Source organism: Artemia sp. Qi Xiang Cuo, chromosome 3 (assembly GCF_049724085.1).
Source record: "Artemia sp. Qi Xiang Cuo chromosome 3, ASM4972408v1, whole genome shotgun sequence".
NCBI lineage: Eukaryota > Metazoa > Arthropoda > Branchiopoda > Anostraca > Artemiidae > Artemia > Artemia sp. Qi Xiang Cuo.
The window spans coordinates 78,404,553-78,423,650 of record NC_142796.1 but is presented as its reverse complement, the minus strand read 5'-3'; the positions used below and the strand labels follow the sequence as shown (position 1 = coordinate 78,423,650).

The following is a 19,098-nucleotide window of genomic DNA, read 5'->3' as shown; positions in this document are numbered from 1 at the left end:
TACCTAAAACATTTTAATCTTCAGCTTAAAACAAACTCCATTCAATGTAGTAAAAATACTATCCTAAACTTGAAAAATATTCTTTATATCCATTAGCTTGATATTACTTGCTGGGTCGCAAACACTGTCTTGGAAGCCACTTCACAGAAGGAAATCGTCAACGATCTTATAATTTTGCTAATTGGAAATAAATGTCTGAATTCGCTGGCAAATCATCAACAATGTCATTTTGGATAAAACTAAAGCTGAGTTAATATTAAAACAAATTCCACGTCCTATCCTGAATTCAGGTTTCCTTAATTCACTCAAAAACCAAAGTATATACAACTTTGCCAATGTAAAAAATGGCGCATTCTGAAGGCAATCTGACAAAGCACACCTTTTACAATGTATGGAGTTCTAGCATCAAAGCCCTTGATTTACTTAACTTTATAGTTTCCAGGAGGACACACTCTAAAAATAAGGATAGCCACTAAAAAAAGACGAACAACGAATCTTCTCTGATTTTTCTGCTGTTTATTTTAGGGAATTGGTCAAATTGACATCTGAGTGGTTCTTGCAGGAATTTATCCCTTCCCGATCCACGCAACTAACATTTATCGACATTCTACAAATAGCTAAAAAATGACCCTTGTAATAGCTAGATATTCCCATGTTAATCTGCCCAGTTTGCACATATATTGATGCGAATTTTTAAACAAAACGCTTTTACTTCCAATAACAGAGATAAAATAAAACGCAAAGCACACATTAAGCCAAAAACTCAAAAATATCCATATTTTCTTTTAGTGCATCACAATGTATGTTATCTGGAATTGAATTATTATAGTCAGTACTATGCACTCTTATAGGATTCCCATTCATAAGAATATTCCCATTAATAAAAGGTGAATCGTCAATATCCGAATGATGAATAACTGGGCCATGAATATCTACGTTCGGTTTTTCTGCAAGGAAATCAAGAAAATCAGGTGATTCGTCTATTTCTTCTGTGGAAACATCGACGCATCCGGTGGTTTCCGTCGATTCTTCAACGCTCTGCATAAGCCATTGTAATAAACTGTCACAGACATCATCAGGAAAAGGCGATAACCTAGAATATAATTGGCTTACAATCTAAAATGTCATTTGGAACGGCAGTTCCAGATCACTAATTCTCCAGAATTCTTCAGGAGTTTGAGACATCCCAAAACTAACTTGCGAGGGGTCAAGTAAAACATAGATAAAACACTCAAGGAGTGTGAGGAAGGAAAAAATAGAGACGAGGGGAGGGGTATTAAGAAACAAAGGCAAGACACTTAAAAGCCAAAAGACAAATAAACTTACAAAAAAAAAGAGATCATGATGGAAGTCCCAGCAGCTTTCCCAAAATGACATCAAAAGCATAATTTACAAAGGGCGCCAAAAAGGATGGAATCCAGAACTGAAAATCCGGTTCTGTGCTACCACATTGACTGTTACTTGCCCATTAGAAAATGAAAGGTTACTCTTCAACAACAGATGGGAGAGGGAGTTGAGAATAAGAGGTTCCACCATTTTTGTCAAAGATGCACACGACTTAGTGCCTAGGTTCCTGTCCTCCTACCTGTACCTCTGAACATACTTCCAAATTTACCTTCAGATTTATGTTTGGGTCTGCGGTGGAGGGTTGAGTAGTAACATTTTTCAAATAATTATACTCTTACTTTTAAGCATACCTATCACATACCAAACTGCTTTGTAGGCTAAGCAGACATGGTGTTTTGTTTTACTGTTTGAAGGGCGCCCGTGTGTGTAAACAATAAGCTAACCCTTTTCATGCACATAAGAAAAAAGCAGGGTTTTACTGAAAAATTTTTACATTGGAGGAGGATGGATGATAAAGGAAAAAAAAGGTGGTAGTTTTAATTATTATTAAGAAATTCAAGCAAGATTCAATGAGTTTTTACCTTTCGATCAAGCATTTCCTCTATTTGCCATTACGATAACAAATTATTATTAAGAAATTCAAGCAAGATTCAATGAGTTTTTACCTTTCGATCAAGCATTTCCTCTATTTGCCATTACGATAACAAATTATTATTAAGAAATTCAAGCAAGATTCAATGAGTTTTTACCTTTCGATCAAGCATTTCCTCTATTTGCCATTACAAACATTCAGTTTTATAGACTAAAACTCTCAAAATTCCGCAAGTCAGCATGTGAACCACTTAGAATAAGCATTAGCATAAAGTAAAGTGTTAGGTCAAATACTAGCATAAAGTACGTTCGTTTTGAAATATGGTCATTTTGTAGCTTCAAAACCTTTACATTTATAAAGTCCTTAGCTTTGCATTATATAAATGCTTGTGGTTTCCACTAAGCTTTATATTTACTTGGCAGCACTTAAAGAAAAGACTCGAAAATTTGAACAAAATAAATTCTTAAGAAAAACAAAGTAACATTTTAGCTGTTTGGAACACATGCAAAGAAAAACGAAAAAGATTTATAACCAAAATTTCAGAAAAACCTCAACCAAACAGGCAAACAAGAATCAACAACACAACTGCATTCAACTCCAGATTACCAAGACCAAGGAGGGGAATATGTGTGTTTGACCAGTGTGGGGCTTAACAATGGCCCTCTTTATTTAGATTTAAATTTTAAAAAACTTTTCTAATTCATTTAATGTTTGGGATATCACCAGCAGTAGCTCAAAACGCATTATGCTAAAAGCTTTACAGAAGAGTGAAAAACTTGAAGAATGAGTAGTAGCCTTTTCGACTTCAATTGGTAAACAGTTTGTTACAAACATAAAAAAGTTTAGTACTTTTTAGCATAGAATTCTAAAAAAAAGTACAAAAAAGGTTTGTTTAAGCACTGTACAAACAAAGTAAAAACTAAGTTACTATCAAAAGTTGAGTTTCCCACTACTTCTGCAAGTGAGAAAGATAGAAATAAAACATTTTGGATACACATCGTGTAATACTAAAGGTCCTTAGAGCCCACCCAAAAAACAAAACAGGAAAACCAATTAAAGCAATCGATCTAGTGCGTTGATTTTGAGTGCATAAGTATCAGTTCTGGCAAAATACACATCACATAGGACATAGTCTTAAATGACAATGGGAAAAAAACGAGAATGTTTCCACGTGCATATCATTTGTAGCACAGCACAATTAAGCATTTAATTTGCGTCGCGCTATTATTATCGACCCTTCAAAGCTTGGAAAATATAGGTGAACACTATGTCTACATATTTTAAAGTAATTACATTAAAATGGGACATTTTTGGCTTTTAGATCTTTTTCCAACTGTCCCCCCCTCCTGTTACCCATTTGACAGTCAAAAAAGCTGACGATACTGCAAAAAATCTACTTGAAAAATAGATACCTGTCATTGGATCGCGGAGTGACATTTCCACTTTCCTGGCTTCCGTCTGTGACTTCTGAACTACTACTTTCCCTGCAATGCAAAAGATTGCTAGGAGGCAATGCAGTATACGAATGCTCAGCAAAGTGTCCCCATTGACTTCGTCCTGTCCTTTCGGCAGAAGGTCATTAATGAGCGCTGCTGACTCAAAAGATGAAGTCTTTGGAGAGCTATACTTGATAAATTTGGGGCAGAAGGACTCCTCGATCCTCACAAGCTTGTCATTTGTTTGCATCAAATGATTGTTCTCGTCCATTAGTTGCTTGTTTGCTTCCCAAAGCCGTTTATTCTCTTTCTGTAGCATTTCATTCTATAAAATACGTGTGATACACCTTTTATAATTTTACTTTCAGGGTATTTCCAACAGCAATCAAAATAGGTGGAAATTGCCACTGGGAAAAAGAAATTCTCGTGTTCAGTACTAACAAATCCTGAAACCTTAATCTTGCTTTGAAAAATAGTTGTCAAAACTACAACCACGATGGTTGAAAAGCAATCTTGATTGTTACTAAAACACCGCTTTTTCAGTCTAGATAAACCAATGGAACGCCGAATTGCACAATCTAGATTATCAGTTTGCAATCCAGATTATAGCCAGAAAATTCTTTTAATTTAGCTAACATTGCTTTTCTCCTTTTTTCCCTTAATAGCAATATATGAGGGCATGACGTCGGTTATGACAGTGATAGGCTTTTATGACGTTTAAAGCAATCTTGATTGTTACTAAAACACCGCTTTTTAGTCTAGATAAACCAATGGAACGCCGAATTTCACAATCTAGATTATCAGTTTGCAATCCAGATTATAGCCAGAAAATTCTTTTAATTTAGCTAACATTGCTTTTCTCCTTTTTTCCCTTAATAGCAACATATGAGGGCATGACGTCGTTTATGACAGTTATACGCATTTATGACGTTTTAATCAATATTGATTGTTCCTGAAACACCTCTTTTTCATTATAGATAAACCAACGGAACGTCGAATTGAAAAATCTAGATTATCAGATTTAAATCCATATTATATCCAGAAAATTCTTTTATTTTATATCACATTTCTTTTCTCATTTTGTCCCTTAAAAGCAATATATTAGGGCATGACGTCGTGTATGACAGTGATCGTCTTTTATGACGTTTAAAGCAATCTTTATTGTTACTGAAACACCGCTTTTTCAGTCTAGATAAACCAACGGAACGCCGAATTGCACAATCTAGATTATCAGTTTGCAATCCAGAATATAGCCAGAAAAATCTTTTAATTTATCTAACAGTGCTTTTCTCATTTTTTCACTTAATATCAATATATGAGGGCATGACGTCGTTTATGACAGTGATAGTCTTTTATGAAGTTTAAAGCAATCTTGATTGTTACTGAAACACCGCTTTTTCAGTCTAGATAAACCAACGGAACGCCGAATTGCACAATCTAGATTATCAGTTTGCAATCCAGAATATAGCCAGAAAAATCTTTTAATTTAGCTAACATTGCTTTTCTCCTTTTTTCCCTTAATAACAATATATGAGGGCATGACGTCGTTTATGACAGTGATAGTCTTGTATGAGGTTTACATCAATCTTGTTTTTTACTTAAACACATCTTTTTAAGTATATATTAAACAAATGAACGCCGTATTGCACAATCGATATTATAAGTTTGCAATACAGAATATAGCCAGAAAAATCTTTTAATTTATCTAACCCTGCTTGTTTCATTTTGTCCCTTAATAACAATATATGAGGGCATGACGTCGTTTATGACAGTGATAGGCTTTTATGACGTTTAAAGCTATGTTGATTGTTACTGATACACCTCTTTTTCAGTCTAGATAAACCACCCGAACGCCGAATTGCAAAATATAGATTATCAGTTTGCAATACATATTATAGCCAGAAAATTCTTTTAATTTTGCTAACAGTGCTTTTTTCCTTTTTTCACTGAATATCAATATCTGAGGGCATGACGTCGTTTATGACAGTGATAGGCTTTTATGACGTTTAAAGCAATCTTGTTTGTTACTTAATCACCGCTTTTTCAGTCTAGATAAACCAATGGAACGCCGAATTTCACAATCTATATTATCAGTTTGCAATCCAGATTATAGCCAGAAAAATCTTTTTATTTATCTAACAGTTCTTTTCTCCTTTTTTCCCTTAAAATAACCATATTAGGGCATGACGTCGGTTATGACAGTGATATGCTTGTATGACGTTTAAATCAATCTTGATTGTTAATAACACACCGCTTTTTCAGTCTAGATAAAACAACTGAACGCCGAATTGCACAATCTAGATTATCAGTTTGCAATACAGATTATAGCCAGAAAATTCTTTTAATTTATCTAACAGTGCTTTTCTCCTTTTTTCCCTTAATAGCAACATATGAGGGAATGACGTCGTTTATGACAGTGATAGGCTGTTATGACGTTTAAAGCAATCTTGATTGTTACTGAAACACCACTTTTTCAGTCTAGATAAACCAATGGAACGCCAAATTGCAAAATCTAGATTATCAGTTTGCATTCCAGAATATAGCCAGAAATATCTTTTAATTTATCTAACATTGCTTTTCTCCTTTTTTCCCTTAATAGCACTATATTAGGGCATGACGTCGTTTATGACAGTGATAGGCTTTTATGACGTTTAAAGCAATCTTGATTGTTACTTAAACACCACTTTTTCAGTCTAGATAAACCAAAGGAACGCCGAATTGCACAATCTAGATTATCAGTTTGCAATCCAGATTATAGCCAGAAAAATCTTTTAATTTAGCTAACATTACTTTTCTCCTTTTTTCCCTTAATAGCAATATATGAGGGCATGACGTCGTTTATGACAGTGATAGGCTTTTATGACGTTTAAAGCAATCTTGATTGTTACTGAAACACCGCTTTTTCAGTCTAGATAAACCAACGGAACGCCGAATTGCACAATCTAGATTATCAGTTTGCAATCCAGAATATAGCCAGAAAAATCTTTTAATTTAGCTAACATTGCTTTTCTCCTTTTTTCCCTTAATAGCAATATATGAGGGCATGACGTCGTTTATGACAGTGATAGGCTTTTATGACGTTTAAAGAAATCTTGATTGTTACTTAAACACCGCTTTTTAGTCTAGATAAACCACTGGAACGTCGAATTTCACAATCTAGATTATCAGATTGCAATCCAGATTATAGCCAGAAAATTCTTTTAATTTAGCTAACATTACTTTTCTCAATTTTTCCCTTAAAAGCATCATCTTCGGGCATGACGTCGGTTATGACAGTGATATGCTTTTATGACGTTTAAAGCAATCTTGATTGTTACTTAAACACCACTTTTTAGTCTAGATAAACCAATGGAACTCCGAATTGCAATATCTAGATTATCAGTTTGCAATACAGAATATATCAAGAAAAATCTTTTAATTTATCTAACATTGCTTTTCTCCTTTTTTCCCTTAATAAAAATATTTGAGGGAATGACGTCGTGTATGAAAGTGATAGTATTTTATGACGTTTAAAGCAATCTTGATTGTTACTGAAACACCGCTTTTTCAGTCTAGATAAACCAACGGAACGCCGAATTTCACAATCTAGATTATCAGTTTGCAATCCAGAATATAGCCAGAAAAATCTTTTAATTTAGCTAACATTGCTTTTCTCCTTTTTTCCCTTAATAGCAATATATGAGGGCATGACGTCGTTTATGACAGTGATAGTCTTTTATGACGTTTAAAGCAATCTTGATTGTTAATTAAACACCGCTTTTTAGTCTAGATAAACCAATGGAACGCCGAATTTCACAATCTAGATTATCAGTTTGCAATCCAGATTATAGCCAGAAAATTCTTTTAATTTAGCTAACATTGCTTTTCTCCTTTTTTCCCTTAATAGCAACATATGAGGGCATGACGTCGTTTATGACAGTGATAGGCTTTTATGACGTTTAAATCAATCTTGATTGTTACTGAAACACCGCTTTTTCAGTCTAGATAAACCAACGGAACGTCAAATTGCAAAATCTAGATTATCAGTTTGCAATCCAGAATATAGCCAGAAAAATCTTTTAATTTAGCTAACATTGCTTTTCTCCTTTTTTCCCTTAATAGCAATATATGAGGGCATGACGTCGTTTTTGACAGTGATAGTCTTTTATGACGTTTAAAGCAATCTTGATTGTTACTTAAACACCGCTTTTTAGTCTAGATAAACCAAAGGAACGCCGAATTTCACAATCTAGATTATCAGTTTGCAATCCAGAATATAGCCAGAATATTCTTTTAATTTTGCTAACATTGCTTTTCTCCTTTTTTCCCTGAATAGCAACATATGAGGGCATGACGTCGTTTATGACAGTGATAGGCTTTTATGACGTTTAAAGCAATCTTGATTGTTACTGAAACACCGCTTTTTAGTCTAGATAAACCAACGGAACGCCGAATTTCACAATCTAGATTATCAGTTTGCAATCCAGAATATAGCCAGAAAAATCTTTTAATTTAGCTAACAGTGCTTTTCTCCTTTTTTCCCTTAATAGCAATATATGAGGGCATGACGTCGTTTATGACAGTGATAGGCTTTTATGACGTTTAAAGCAATCTTGATTGTTACTGAAACACCGCTTTTTCAGTCTAGATAAACCAATGGAACGCCGAATTGCACAATCTAGATTATCAGTTTGCAATCCAGATTATAGCCAGAAAAATCTTTTAATTTAGCTAACATTTCTTTTCTCCTTTTTTCCCTTAATAGCAACATATGAGGGCATGACGTCGTTTATGACAGTGATAGTCTTTTATGACGTTTAAAGCAATCTTGATTGTTACTGAAACACCACTTTTTCAGTCTAGATAAACCAACGGAACTCCGAATTGCACAATCTATATTATCAGTTTGCAATCCAGATTATAGCAAGAAAAATCTTTTAATTTATCTAACATTGCTTTTCTCCTTTTTTCACTTAAAAGCAATATATGAGGGCATGACGTCGTTTATGACAGTGATTGTCTTTTATGACGTTTAAAGCAATCTTGATTTTTACTGAAACACCGCTTTTTCAGTCTAGATAAACCAACGGAACGCCAAATTGCAAAATCTAGATTATCAGTTTGCAATCCAGAATATAGCCAGAAAAATCTTTTAATTTAGCTAACATTGCTTTTCTCCTTTTTTCCCTTAATAGCAATATTTGAGGGCATGACGTCGTTTATGACAGTGATAGGCTTTTATGACGTTTAAAGCAATCTTGATTGTTACTTAAACACCGCTTTTTCAGTCTAGATAAACCAAAGGAACGCCGAATTGCACAATCTAGATTATCAGTTTGCAATCCAGATTATAGCCAGAAAAATCTTTTAATTTAGCTAACATTGCTTTTCTCCTTTTTTCCCTTAATAGCAACATATGAGGGCATGACGTCGTTTATGACAGTGATAGGCTTTTATGACGTTTAAAGCAATCTTGATTGTTACTAAAACACCGCTTTTTAGTCTAGATAAACCAATGGAACGCCGAATTTCACAATCTAGATTATCAGTTTGCAATCCAGATTATAGCCAGAAAATTCTTTTAATTTAGCTAACATTGCTTTTCTCCTTTTTTCCCATAATAACAATATATGAGGGCATGACGTCGTTTATGACAGTGATAGTCTTTTATGACGTTTAAAGCAATCTTGATTGTTACTTAAAAAACGCTTTTTCAGTCTAGATAAACCAATGGAACGCCAACTTGAAAAATCTAGATTATCAGTTTGCAATCCAGATTATAACCAGAAAAATCTTTTAATTTAGCTAACATTGCTCTTCTCCTTTTTTCCCTTAATAGCAACATATGAGGGCATGACGTCGTTTATGACAGTCGGATTACAAAAATAATTAACATCTTTTAACTTTAAGTATCTATTCACAAAAGCCGCGTTTTCAGGCTTAGCGGGTTCAAACACGGGTTGTTCTCGTCTAGTTTCAAGTTTCTAGTTTTTTGTCTAGTTTCAGTGGGTTCGAAGCTTCAACCCCATGTTTGATGACTAGGTGCACTGATGCACAACGCTTAATACACTAGACACGAACAACCCGTGTTTAAAGACGGTTTGTTCATGGATCGGCGGATTCAAACACGGGTTTTTCTCATCTATCGCATTAAGCATTGTGCATCTAGTGTATCAAACATGGGGTTAAAGCTTCAAACCCACTGAAACTAGACAAAACTTGATGAAAAACTACAAACTTGAAACTAGACGAGGACAACCTGTGTTCGAACCCACTGAGCCTGAAAACGTGGCTAAAGAAAAAATACAACAAAAAAACAAATCAACTTGCAAAGTAAAGGTAGATAGAGAAATACAAGTACAAACTGATTCTCAAGAGCCACAAAATGATGGATGTCACAGAGAAACACAGATCCTAGTCAGCACACTAGCACTGCCTAAGTAAAGAGCAAAGTGGGCTATATGCATTATTTTTTTTCAAATTCCTTAATATGGAAGGAATTGTTGTAGCAATTTCGGCGGGGGGGGGGGGGCAGCTCATTCAATTGGAAATTGTAAGTTCAAATGCCTTTTTAAGAGTCAAAAGGGATTGGAGGACAACTATCGCACCTCCAGCACCCCTCTTAAGTGCCCTCTCTTAAAGACATCTGATTTTTAAACAGGCATTTTGTTCAGAATGGTTGAAAGGTCCAATAAATATGCCTCCAGTATGTCCAGAGGTGAAATGCCCCCCATATGGCCATAACCCTTTAGGTAAGGACTTTAAGTTATGCACGTTGCCCAATGTTTACATACAGGCTTTGTCATTTGGAAAGGTGGCATGTTTGATTCTGGGTCTTGAAAAAGGCTAAGGTGAAACCTCAAGGAAATGTTGAGTGGGATGTTGAACTAAATCAAAACACACTATGTGCATACAGGTTGTCAAAAGGGTGTATCAGCAATATCTCAGGAACAGCTTAGGGTATTCAGTTGAAACTTTCAGGGCTACTACAGCTACTACTATCACTATTGAACTAGTCAAAAGATTTTCGGTGTGTCCAGGTTGTCAAAATGGCATAGATACAAAATAAATTGGTATTTATTTGAAATTTTCGGGATAAGTTGAGGGGGGATGCAAAACTAAATAAAAAAACATTTCATGGATGAGGGGTTACATACTTATGGTAATTGGCCTACCTTTTCATTCGTTTCTAGCACATTCTAACGAAGAGACATTTGTCATAATACAAACGATTATACTATTACGTACGCTAATGCATTGATGCAGTTTGTCAATTACCAGCAAAGGGTTGTGGGATAATCAGTTGGTGACAGACACAGAATCAAGCTATTTTTACAGTCAAATGCAATATGTAAATTCTTACTTTTAGTAGGTTCACAAATCTAAATATAGCAGAATGAAGGACGCCCATTAGATCGTTTGGGGCAGGTAGAGGGATCAAAATCCTCATCCTATTCAAAAACAAGATATCCTGAGGCCTAAAAGAATTTGCCATATGCCCAGTTTTGAAGCTGGGAATTTGGTAAGTTAGACAGAAGGTCTAACTTGCTTTTAAGGCTTGTAACAATTCAATCATCCATTTGCCACATATCAAAGATTGCCTGAATATGTCTGATCACCCAGCAAGGTGATTATAATCTTTTATTTATGAATATCAGCGACTTCAGATCTTTTCCACAAACAAACCAGATAATAAATTCATAATCTGGACTGTAAAATACACCATTCCATTAACAATCTACATTATGATTTTGATAAGCATGCGGGAAGGCAAGATTTCAGATTTGCCTGGTTTCTGAATCATGAATTACAAGTTTATAAGTTTTGATGTTTCATATTCGTAATTTGCAATCCAGTTTCATAAACTTGTTTGTTTTGCTGGTAGTTTTGAATCTTGCTCTGAGAATCTGATTTGTTGGACTTTTAATTTCTTGAATTCTTTAACAAAAACATTAATGTAAAATTTAAAGTTTTTCTAACTTACAAGATGAATGTTCTTTAAATATAGTAAAAGCAGGGTGCATGGAATAGTTTTAACTACACATTTCTTGCTGGACAACATGCTTTAGGCATCCCTCCATTAAATGTAAAATTGATAGTTTTACAAACAATGATTTAAACTTTTGTTTCTCAAAAACTAGTTGTTTGAGGCCCATTGACAAAATGACTTCACTAACAAAAAAGGAGCTCAAAAGAAACAAAAAGACAACACAACTAATAAAAAAAAAAAAAAATTTCAATCAGTTGTCTAGACCTACTCGTTATAAAGGTTTAGCTAGACTTCAGAATCGGAATTAGTCAAAACAATAAATAACAGATTTCATCTTGGTAAATCTAAGCCAGTGTGCATGTTTTCAATGAAATTCTGATTGGCATACATTTTCGAAAATTAGACAGAAAGAGACAATTCAAAGCAAAGCTTAAAAACAAAATTTCCAGCAGATTAATGGAACTTTAACATTGACGCATATAATCTTATGTTTCTTTCAAATGCTAAAAAAAAAACTTTTCAAACTATTACAATTCACCTACAATTCCAAGATAAAGCCTACAGCCTTGAGTTTAATTGCAAATAAAGAAAGAAGTAGTTAACAACTGCTAACATGAGCAATTAAATATCACTAGAACTACTATACCTTTGTTATCTTTGCTACATGACAGTTCTTTACCATTGTTTAGCTTATTAAAGGTAATTTTTACTACATTGTTTACTACAGTTAAGGAAACATTTAAGTTTTCCTTAACTGCAGTTTACATGTATTCTAGAGTTTTTAAAATTGTTTGGTCCCAGTAGTTGTTCCCAAACATAACATGCACTCTAGTCCATATGAACAAAAAACCTATCATATACCTAGTCTATAGGAAATGATTGCCTAGGGCAATAAAATAAATTTTGAAAAAATTCACAACTCAAAATTTGAAAAACTGAGGTACAAAAAGTACTTTTTTCCTACCTGTCGGAAAAATTATCTAATACACCTACCCCCAAAAAACTCACAATCAGTATGCATCCATTGCTATGTATCTATTTATGGAAATAGAGAACAGTATTTACAAAACATTTTGGTGATCTTTATATAGTTCCTTTTTTGAAATAAACATGCAGTAACAGCGTTTCTACTTCATCACATTCAGAAATCACATTTAATAAAGTTTAGAGTTGCTTCCAGTATGACTGCACCCTACAGGCCAATAAAGTTGATGAGAGCCAGCAATGGGCACTGGAGATAATTTTTTTTATGAAAATCCTACCAGATACTATTAATCCAGTTTGCTGGATGCACATAGCTGCTTACTTACTACCCTGGTGTTTATCAGTAGGCTACTTTTTAATTTTATAAACTTACAGAACAGAGAAATTTCAGCCAAATAAAAGAAATGAGAATTAAAAAATTATTCAAAAAGTTGAATAAATGTAATTTAGACATATTACTAAAGTATATTATGTAAGAATGACAAACATGCCTAGGTTACCTTCTGCTGTAGTCCTCTGACAACAATTTCCAGATGGTCTAGTTGTGCTTTCTTCTTGTCTCTAGCAGTTTGGGCTGCAACTCTATTCCTTAATTTACTGCAATATAAATTAAATCGTTAATGTCAGAAAGTTTTTTTGTTACCTGGATAATTATTTTTGGTTGATTCTGCTCATTATTTTACCTTTATGTTGAATGGCTCTCTAAGCCTTGCTAAAAGCTTTGCTGCAAGCATGTTTACATGGGCGTAGGGGAGGGCAGCTGCCCCCCCCTAGAACTTAAAATTTACGCTAGATATTAACAAGAACTTTTCGTATGTTGGAATTTTTTGTTGGATGTTACCTGGTAGATGGTTAAAAAAGCTGGAAACAAACAGAAAATTCCAAATATCGTTTGCGATATCAACATTTACGTTTCGATCTTCAATATTGATTTTCGGTCCAATATATAGATAAGAGACTGGCCCACGATCGGCTGATTTTGACTTGTTTAATTCTCTATAAGTTAATCCAAACGATAAGAAGTTGCTGAGCATGCCAAAGCAAAAGTAATACATTAAATACCATCCTTGAAAAAGACAGTTAGAAATACTCTGCCATTTTTCCACCTCCTCAGTTAGCGCAAAGTCTCTTGCTCCAGTCTCCTTTCAAAAGTGGACCTTAAGTTCTTCAGTTGCTACTTTTTGATAATGATAACATTGTGAACAAAATTCCCTTTCTTGCTCTTCAGCTCAAAGAATGTAATCACCAGCCTTGATATTCCCAGCGTCAAATTAGAAGTTGCTGGTTGGGGGCTTGTCTTTGATGTCTATGCTGGAGTCTGAAGAGTTGTTGTATACAGGATCATCTACATCAGAATCGTCACTCTAACTGTAACTCTTGTTGCGAGAGACATGCCTTTTGCTTTTTAGTTTTTTCACTTGTCTGACTTCCATTCCAGGACTAGGGCTTTTTGGCAGATACAGCTTTTATCCTAGCAGTAATGCATTCTTTCATGGGGGTTTCAGTGAGAACTTCTGACTTTTTCATATTTTTTTTCCTGTTGATTTTTTGTGTTGAGCCTTTTGGAAAGGGGTTTGCATGGAGAATCTCTTTAACAAATCATCTGCTGACCTTTGCTTCTCCTTCAGAGACAGAACCTATGCTGTGTCTGTTTCGGGATGTATGTTAAAGAAGAATTATCAATGCCGCATAGGACTTGCACTGAGCATAGAAACTTCTCTGGCAAGTGCTTCACTAGATGTGGTAGGCATTCTGTCTGACACATATGACAAGAAGAACTGATAATCCTTGAAAACATCTCTAATTGTGGGGTAGACATCACTTGCTCTGATTCCACTGATTATGTTCTCAGGAGTGAAAGCCTTTGGATATGCTTTCCCCAGCAGCTCAGTAATGGTATTCACTGATATAGCTTTACATTTGTGGGCAGTAATAAAACTTGTGGCTTCCTGGTTGTAGTAGTCCTTAAAGCACCCCATGACTATCATTTCTAGAGGTTGTAGTTTGTGAGTTGTGTGGGGAAGGACAGTTAAAAGGACAATACTATTATTTTTAGCTAGTTCAAGCAATTAAATGGTGTATTGGCTGATCTAGTGCTCTAATTTCAGAGGTACAGGCGACTGTTTGGAGGGTTTGACTTGAGTGATAAAATTCTGCAAGTAAAGCAAAGAATGAGAGGCAGTCATCCACCCAGAAGTATTTACTGAGCTGATCGTGATGGTTCCTGGTAAGGCTCCCCTGAGTAAAATTTCCGGACACTGTTTCTGTGGGGATTTAAGTAGAGGAAGGACTGTGTTCCCAACGCATTAACACCAGCACAAATCGTGGTCAACTGACCTCTTTCTACCAACGTGACCTTCCCTACTTAATTCTGGCCTTCCTGTGCAATGATTTTAGCAGGCTTGTGGATGTTTTCAGACCTGATTTGTCAAAATTTCAAATGTCTTGTGGTCTGAACATGTGTTTAAATAGGCCTTGCTCCAGGTGGTTAAAGAAAGCTCCTACACTGTGACGGTTGAAAGCAGTTGTCCATAATAGGCTGGTACTTTCTGGAGTTCTTGCTGATAGTTTTAAGGCAATCCATAAAACCACCATACCAATCTTTACCTGTAATGCCTCCACTGCCTTTGCAGTTCCGTTATCTGGTACTGTTATACTCTTAATAATGGCATAAGTGTATGCAAATTTACACGCTTCTAGGGGAATACAATTGAAAGCATATCAGCTATTGTTTTCAAGTAAGTTTTTAGTCTGTTTTCTTGTTCCTTTGTAAATATCTATTATGTGTTGTAACAAGGTGTAAGGAAACTTAGGTCCAGACGTTTTAGAGGGATATTCAGTTTCTCAACTTTTTTTATGTAGTCTTGCAGCATTCCTCTAGGGACAGCCATGGCACTTCTAGAGAATCCAACTGACTTCTTGTAGAATAAGACAGAAAAAATTGCTGTTTTATTTTCTTCTGGATCACAGCCACCTTTCTTTCTTTTCTCTTCTGTTTTACTTTTAAGTATTTTATCTTGAATGACATTTAACAGAAGAAAATGGAACTTCAGTTCACCTACTGTTCTGACAGGATTATACAACACCAGAATTAACACAGCTTAGGGTTTTAAGCTTTCCTTCAACCTTTAAATATGCTGTTTACACAGCTTTCACAAGCATAGCCCATTTTTGGACACCTTTTTATGGTATGCTGAATTTACCCCAGGTATTGTGGCCGAACATGTGAGTTTGCTATCCCACAGGATGAAAAAATACTAACAGCAAACTGGTGAAGATGGCTCGTCTTGGAAATTGCCAAAAATGGGCAAATAATAAGAGAATACAATGTGAGTTTACAACGTGAGTTTTCTAGTATTTATAATTAGGCATGGGCTTTCAGACAAAATTGAACAAAATTCCAGAGTTAATCAACTTAAAACCTGATCCAATCTGAAATTTTTGGTAAAAGTATTGATTAAGGTCAGACATTTTAAAAACATACACTGTTATCTGTCAGAGCTTTTAAAATCCACCAGAAGCCCCATAGGTTTTTATATTGAAACTGTTTGCTTTGGCTAAACATGGGCTGGTCTCCCCTACACCAATTTTGATATTTAATTTTGCCCAACCGTAAACTTTTGATTTGAATTCTTAGAAGAAGCTGTTATCTAACCATAATGTGATTTGTGTCAAATCACTTTTATGGTGTTTATGTTTTCTGGAAATTGGAAGTTGCATAGTGGGTCTCTTATATTATACTGTTGCAGGAAAAGTAGAACATGGAAAATGTTAAAGGCCAAGTTTTAGTGAAATATACAATGACTAGTTTCTAAAGGCCTCTCATTCTTTGCTTTACTTGCAGCATTTTATCACTCAAGTCAAACCCTCCAAACAGTCGCCTGTACCTCAGAAATTAGAGCACTAGACCAGCCAATACACCATTGAATTGCTTGATCTAGCTAAAAATAATAATGGTGTCCTTTTAACTGTCCTTCCCCACACAACTCACAAACTAAAACCTCTAGACATGACAGTCATGGGGCACTTTAAGGACTACTGCAAACAGGAAGCCGCAAGTTTTATGACTGCCCTTGAATGTAAAGCTATATGTAAAACATTGTTCAGTTGCTTGGGAAAGCATATTCAAAGGCTTTCAATGCTGAGAGTATCAGCAGTGGATTTAGTGTAAGTGGTGTCTACCCTACAATTAAAGATGTCTTCAAGGATTATCAGTTCTTCTTGTTGTATGTCTCTGACAGAATTCCGACCAAATCTAGTGAAGCACTTGCCAGAGAAATTTCTATGCTCAGCACAAGTCCTGTGCAATATTTAAACTCTTTTAACATAAACCCTGAAACAGACGCAGCACAGATTCTGTCTGTAAATGAGAAGCAAAGGTCAACAGATGATTAGTTAAAGAGATCATCCATGCAAACCCCTTTCCAAAAGGCTCAACACAAAAAATCAACCAGAAAAAAATATGAAAAAGTTGGAAGTGCTCACTGAAACCCCCATGAAAGAATGCATTACTGCTAGGATAAAAGCTGTATCTGCCAAAAAGCCCTAGTCCTGGAACAGAAGTCAGACAAGTGAAAAAACTAAAAAGCAAAAGGCATGTCTCTCACAACAAGAGTTACAGTTAGAGTGACGATTCTGACATGGATGATCCTGTATACAACAACTCTTCAGACTCCAGCATAGACATCAAAGATGAGCCCAATACCAGCAACTTCTAATTTGACACTGAGAATATCAAGGCTGGTGATTACATTCTTTGAGCTGAAGAGCAAGAAAGGGAATTTTGTTCACAATGTTATCATTATCAAAAAGTAGCAACTGAAGAACTTAAGGTCCACTTTTGAAAGGAGACTGGAGCAAGAGACTTTGCGCTAACTGAGGAGGTGGAAAAATAGTGGAGTATTTCTAATTGTCTTTTTCAAGGATGGTATTGAATGAGTTACTTTTGCTTTGGCATGCTCAGCAACTTCTTATTGTTTGAATCAACTCATAGAGAATTAAACAAGTCAAAATCAGACAATCATGGGCCAGTCTCTTATCTATATATTGGACCAAAAATCAATATTGAAGATTGAAACGTAAATGTTGATACTGCAAACAATATTTGGAAATTTCTGTTTGTTTCCAGCTTTTTTAACCATCTACCAGGTAACATCAAACAAAAAATTCCAACATACAAAAGTTCTCATTAATATCTTGTGTAAATTTGAAGTTCTAGGGGGGCAGCTGCCCTCCCCTGCCCCCCCTTCCCTACGCCCATGCTGCAATTTTAACTTTTTTTTTATTAAGAAAAGCCAATATGGCAACATTTTAGAAAACATCAGATGTATCTTGATGCACTTATGCTGATCCCAACTTTGTTTTTGCCAAAAAGCAACTAAGTAATGACAGTTTGAACATTACATAACTAAAAAATTGTTGGGAGTTAATTTTGTGTTGAAAACAGGAAACTGATTGATTTGAATATTCTTTTCTTATCTGGGTGTATAGGATATAGTGTCCATGTTTTGCATGGACACTTGTCACCTTGTAAAATGTGAAGTTCTGATTTCTTAGAAAAAAATTCAAAAGATATAAAACACAGAAGCTAAACAATAATTATCATACAAAAATTCATCAGAAATGGTTAGACAGATGCAAAAACTCATCTGTGTATCCATTTCCCACATTAGAGAAGCAACAAAAAGTAAATCAATAAACAAAAATACAGCAGAGGAAGTTTTTAACCACAGCAGAGGAAAAAATTCAAATCAATGCTATCTCCTATAAATAAAATGTAGCCTAGGCCTATCACTTTATATTACTTTATCATCCCTCCATGTACTTCAGAATGGGCAAACACATAGGCCTAGCTTATTTTTTTGTTAAATTAATTTAAAGAAATGTACTTGACTAATGGGCAAACACAGCCTAGCTCATTTTTTGTTAAATTAATTTAAAGAAATGTCTTTCCCCAATGAATAAACACAAAGGCCTAGCTTATTTTTTTGTTAAATTAGGCCTAATTTGAAAAACAGAGTCATCATCCTAGTGCTGGCAAGTCCAATTTATGGTATAGTTTGGAAAATTCTAGGGAGATAGCCTAGGCTATATAAATTGGGCTATGGCCTATATTTGACCATAAAAGGGGGGGAGAGCAAAGTACTTTGAGGAGTGATCTAAGTAGGGCCAGGACTACGTTAAAATTTTATCAAGCAATCCTCAAAATTTTAAAGTGTTTCCTTCTGAGCTGGTCACTAGTAGGCCTACCCAGAAACCCATGTTAACAAAAAACCTAGTCTAGGCCTACCTAAGACATTTAGGTCAGTAATTTAAACTCCCCCAATTTTGCCAAAAGCCCTTCATGTAGGGTTTTACTAGCTTTGCTTGGTGGTGGCTACTCAATAAGAACATTTAACCTTACCGCCTTGCAACCTTCTCTTCAGTTGAGAGGTGTTCCAACCTCTGTCTTTTCCTTGCTGGCTTATAAAATTCCATTTCATCTGATATTCCACTATCTTCACTGTCAGAAGTAGGTCCACAAGGCATAGAAACTACTTCTTCGAAGCCAGAAGGATAAGGGACATTTTCCTCCTTTTCTATTTTGATAAATCCTACTGATTTCAGAGGTAAAGTTACATCATAAGGTTCTACCTCAATTTTAGGTCTAATTATCCTCAAACTTTTTGCAGCCATTTCTTACACATTTAGTAAGCAAATAATTGAATCTACAAGCATCCTGAATTTAAGTAGACACAAACTTTTCTGGTTGACGCCATAATTGATTTGCT

General features: G+C 35.1%; 1 protein-coding gene across 1 annotated transcript; it reads right to left on the bottom strand.

Annotated features, from left to right (window-relative positions):
- Xbp1 (X box binding protein 1) lies at positions 1–19,098 on the bottom strand. The gene is made up of 4 exons (XM_089086611.1): positions 18,732–19,098; positions 12,829–12,925; positions 3,352–3,700; positions 1–1,093 (listed from the first exon to the last, which is right to left on the bottom strand). Exons 1-4 carry the CDS (start codon positions 19,001–19,003, stop codon positions 981–983), a joined length of 831 nt encoding a protein of 276 aa, XP_088942737.1. The 5' UTR covers positions 19,004–19,098; the 3' UTR covers positions 1–980.

Bases quoted from the DNA above. Each gene is read 5' to 3' on its own strand.
- Xbp1 (XM_089086611.1), bottom strand. From the start codon at position 19,003: ATGGCTGCAAAAAGTTTGAGGATAATTAGACCTAAAATTGAGGTAGAA. The intron at 12,926-18,731 runs GTAAGGTTAAAT...TTTATATTGCAG, and splicing joins GAAGAGAAGGTTGCAAGGCG to TAAATTAAGGAATAGAGTTG. The intron at 3,701-12,828 runs GTAACCTAGGCA...CGTATTTTATAG, and splicing joins TCAGAGGACTACAGCAGAAG to AATGAAATGCTACAGAAAGA.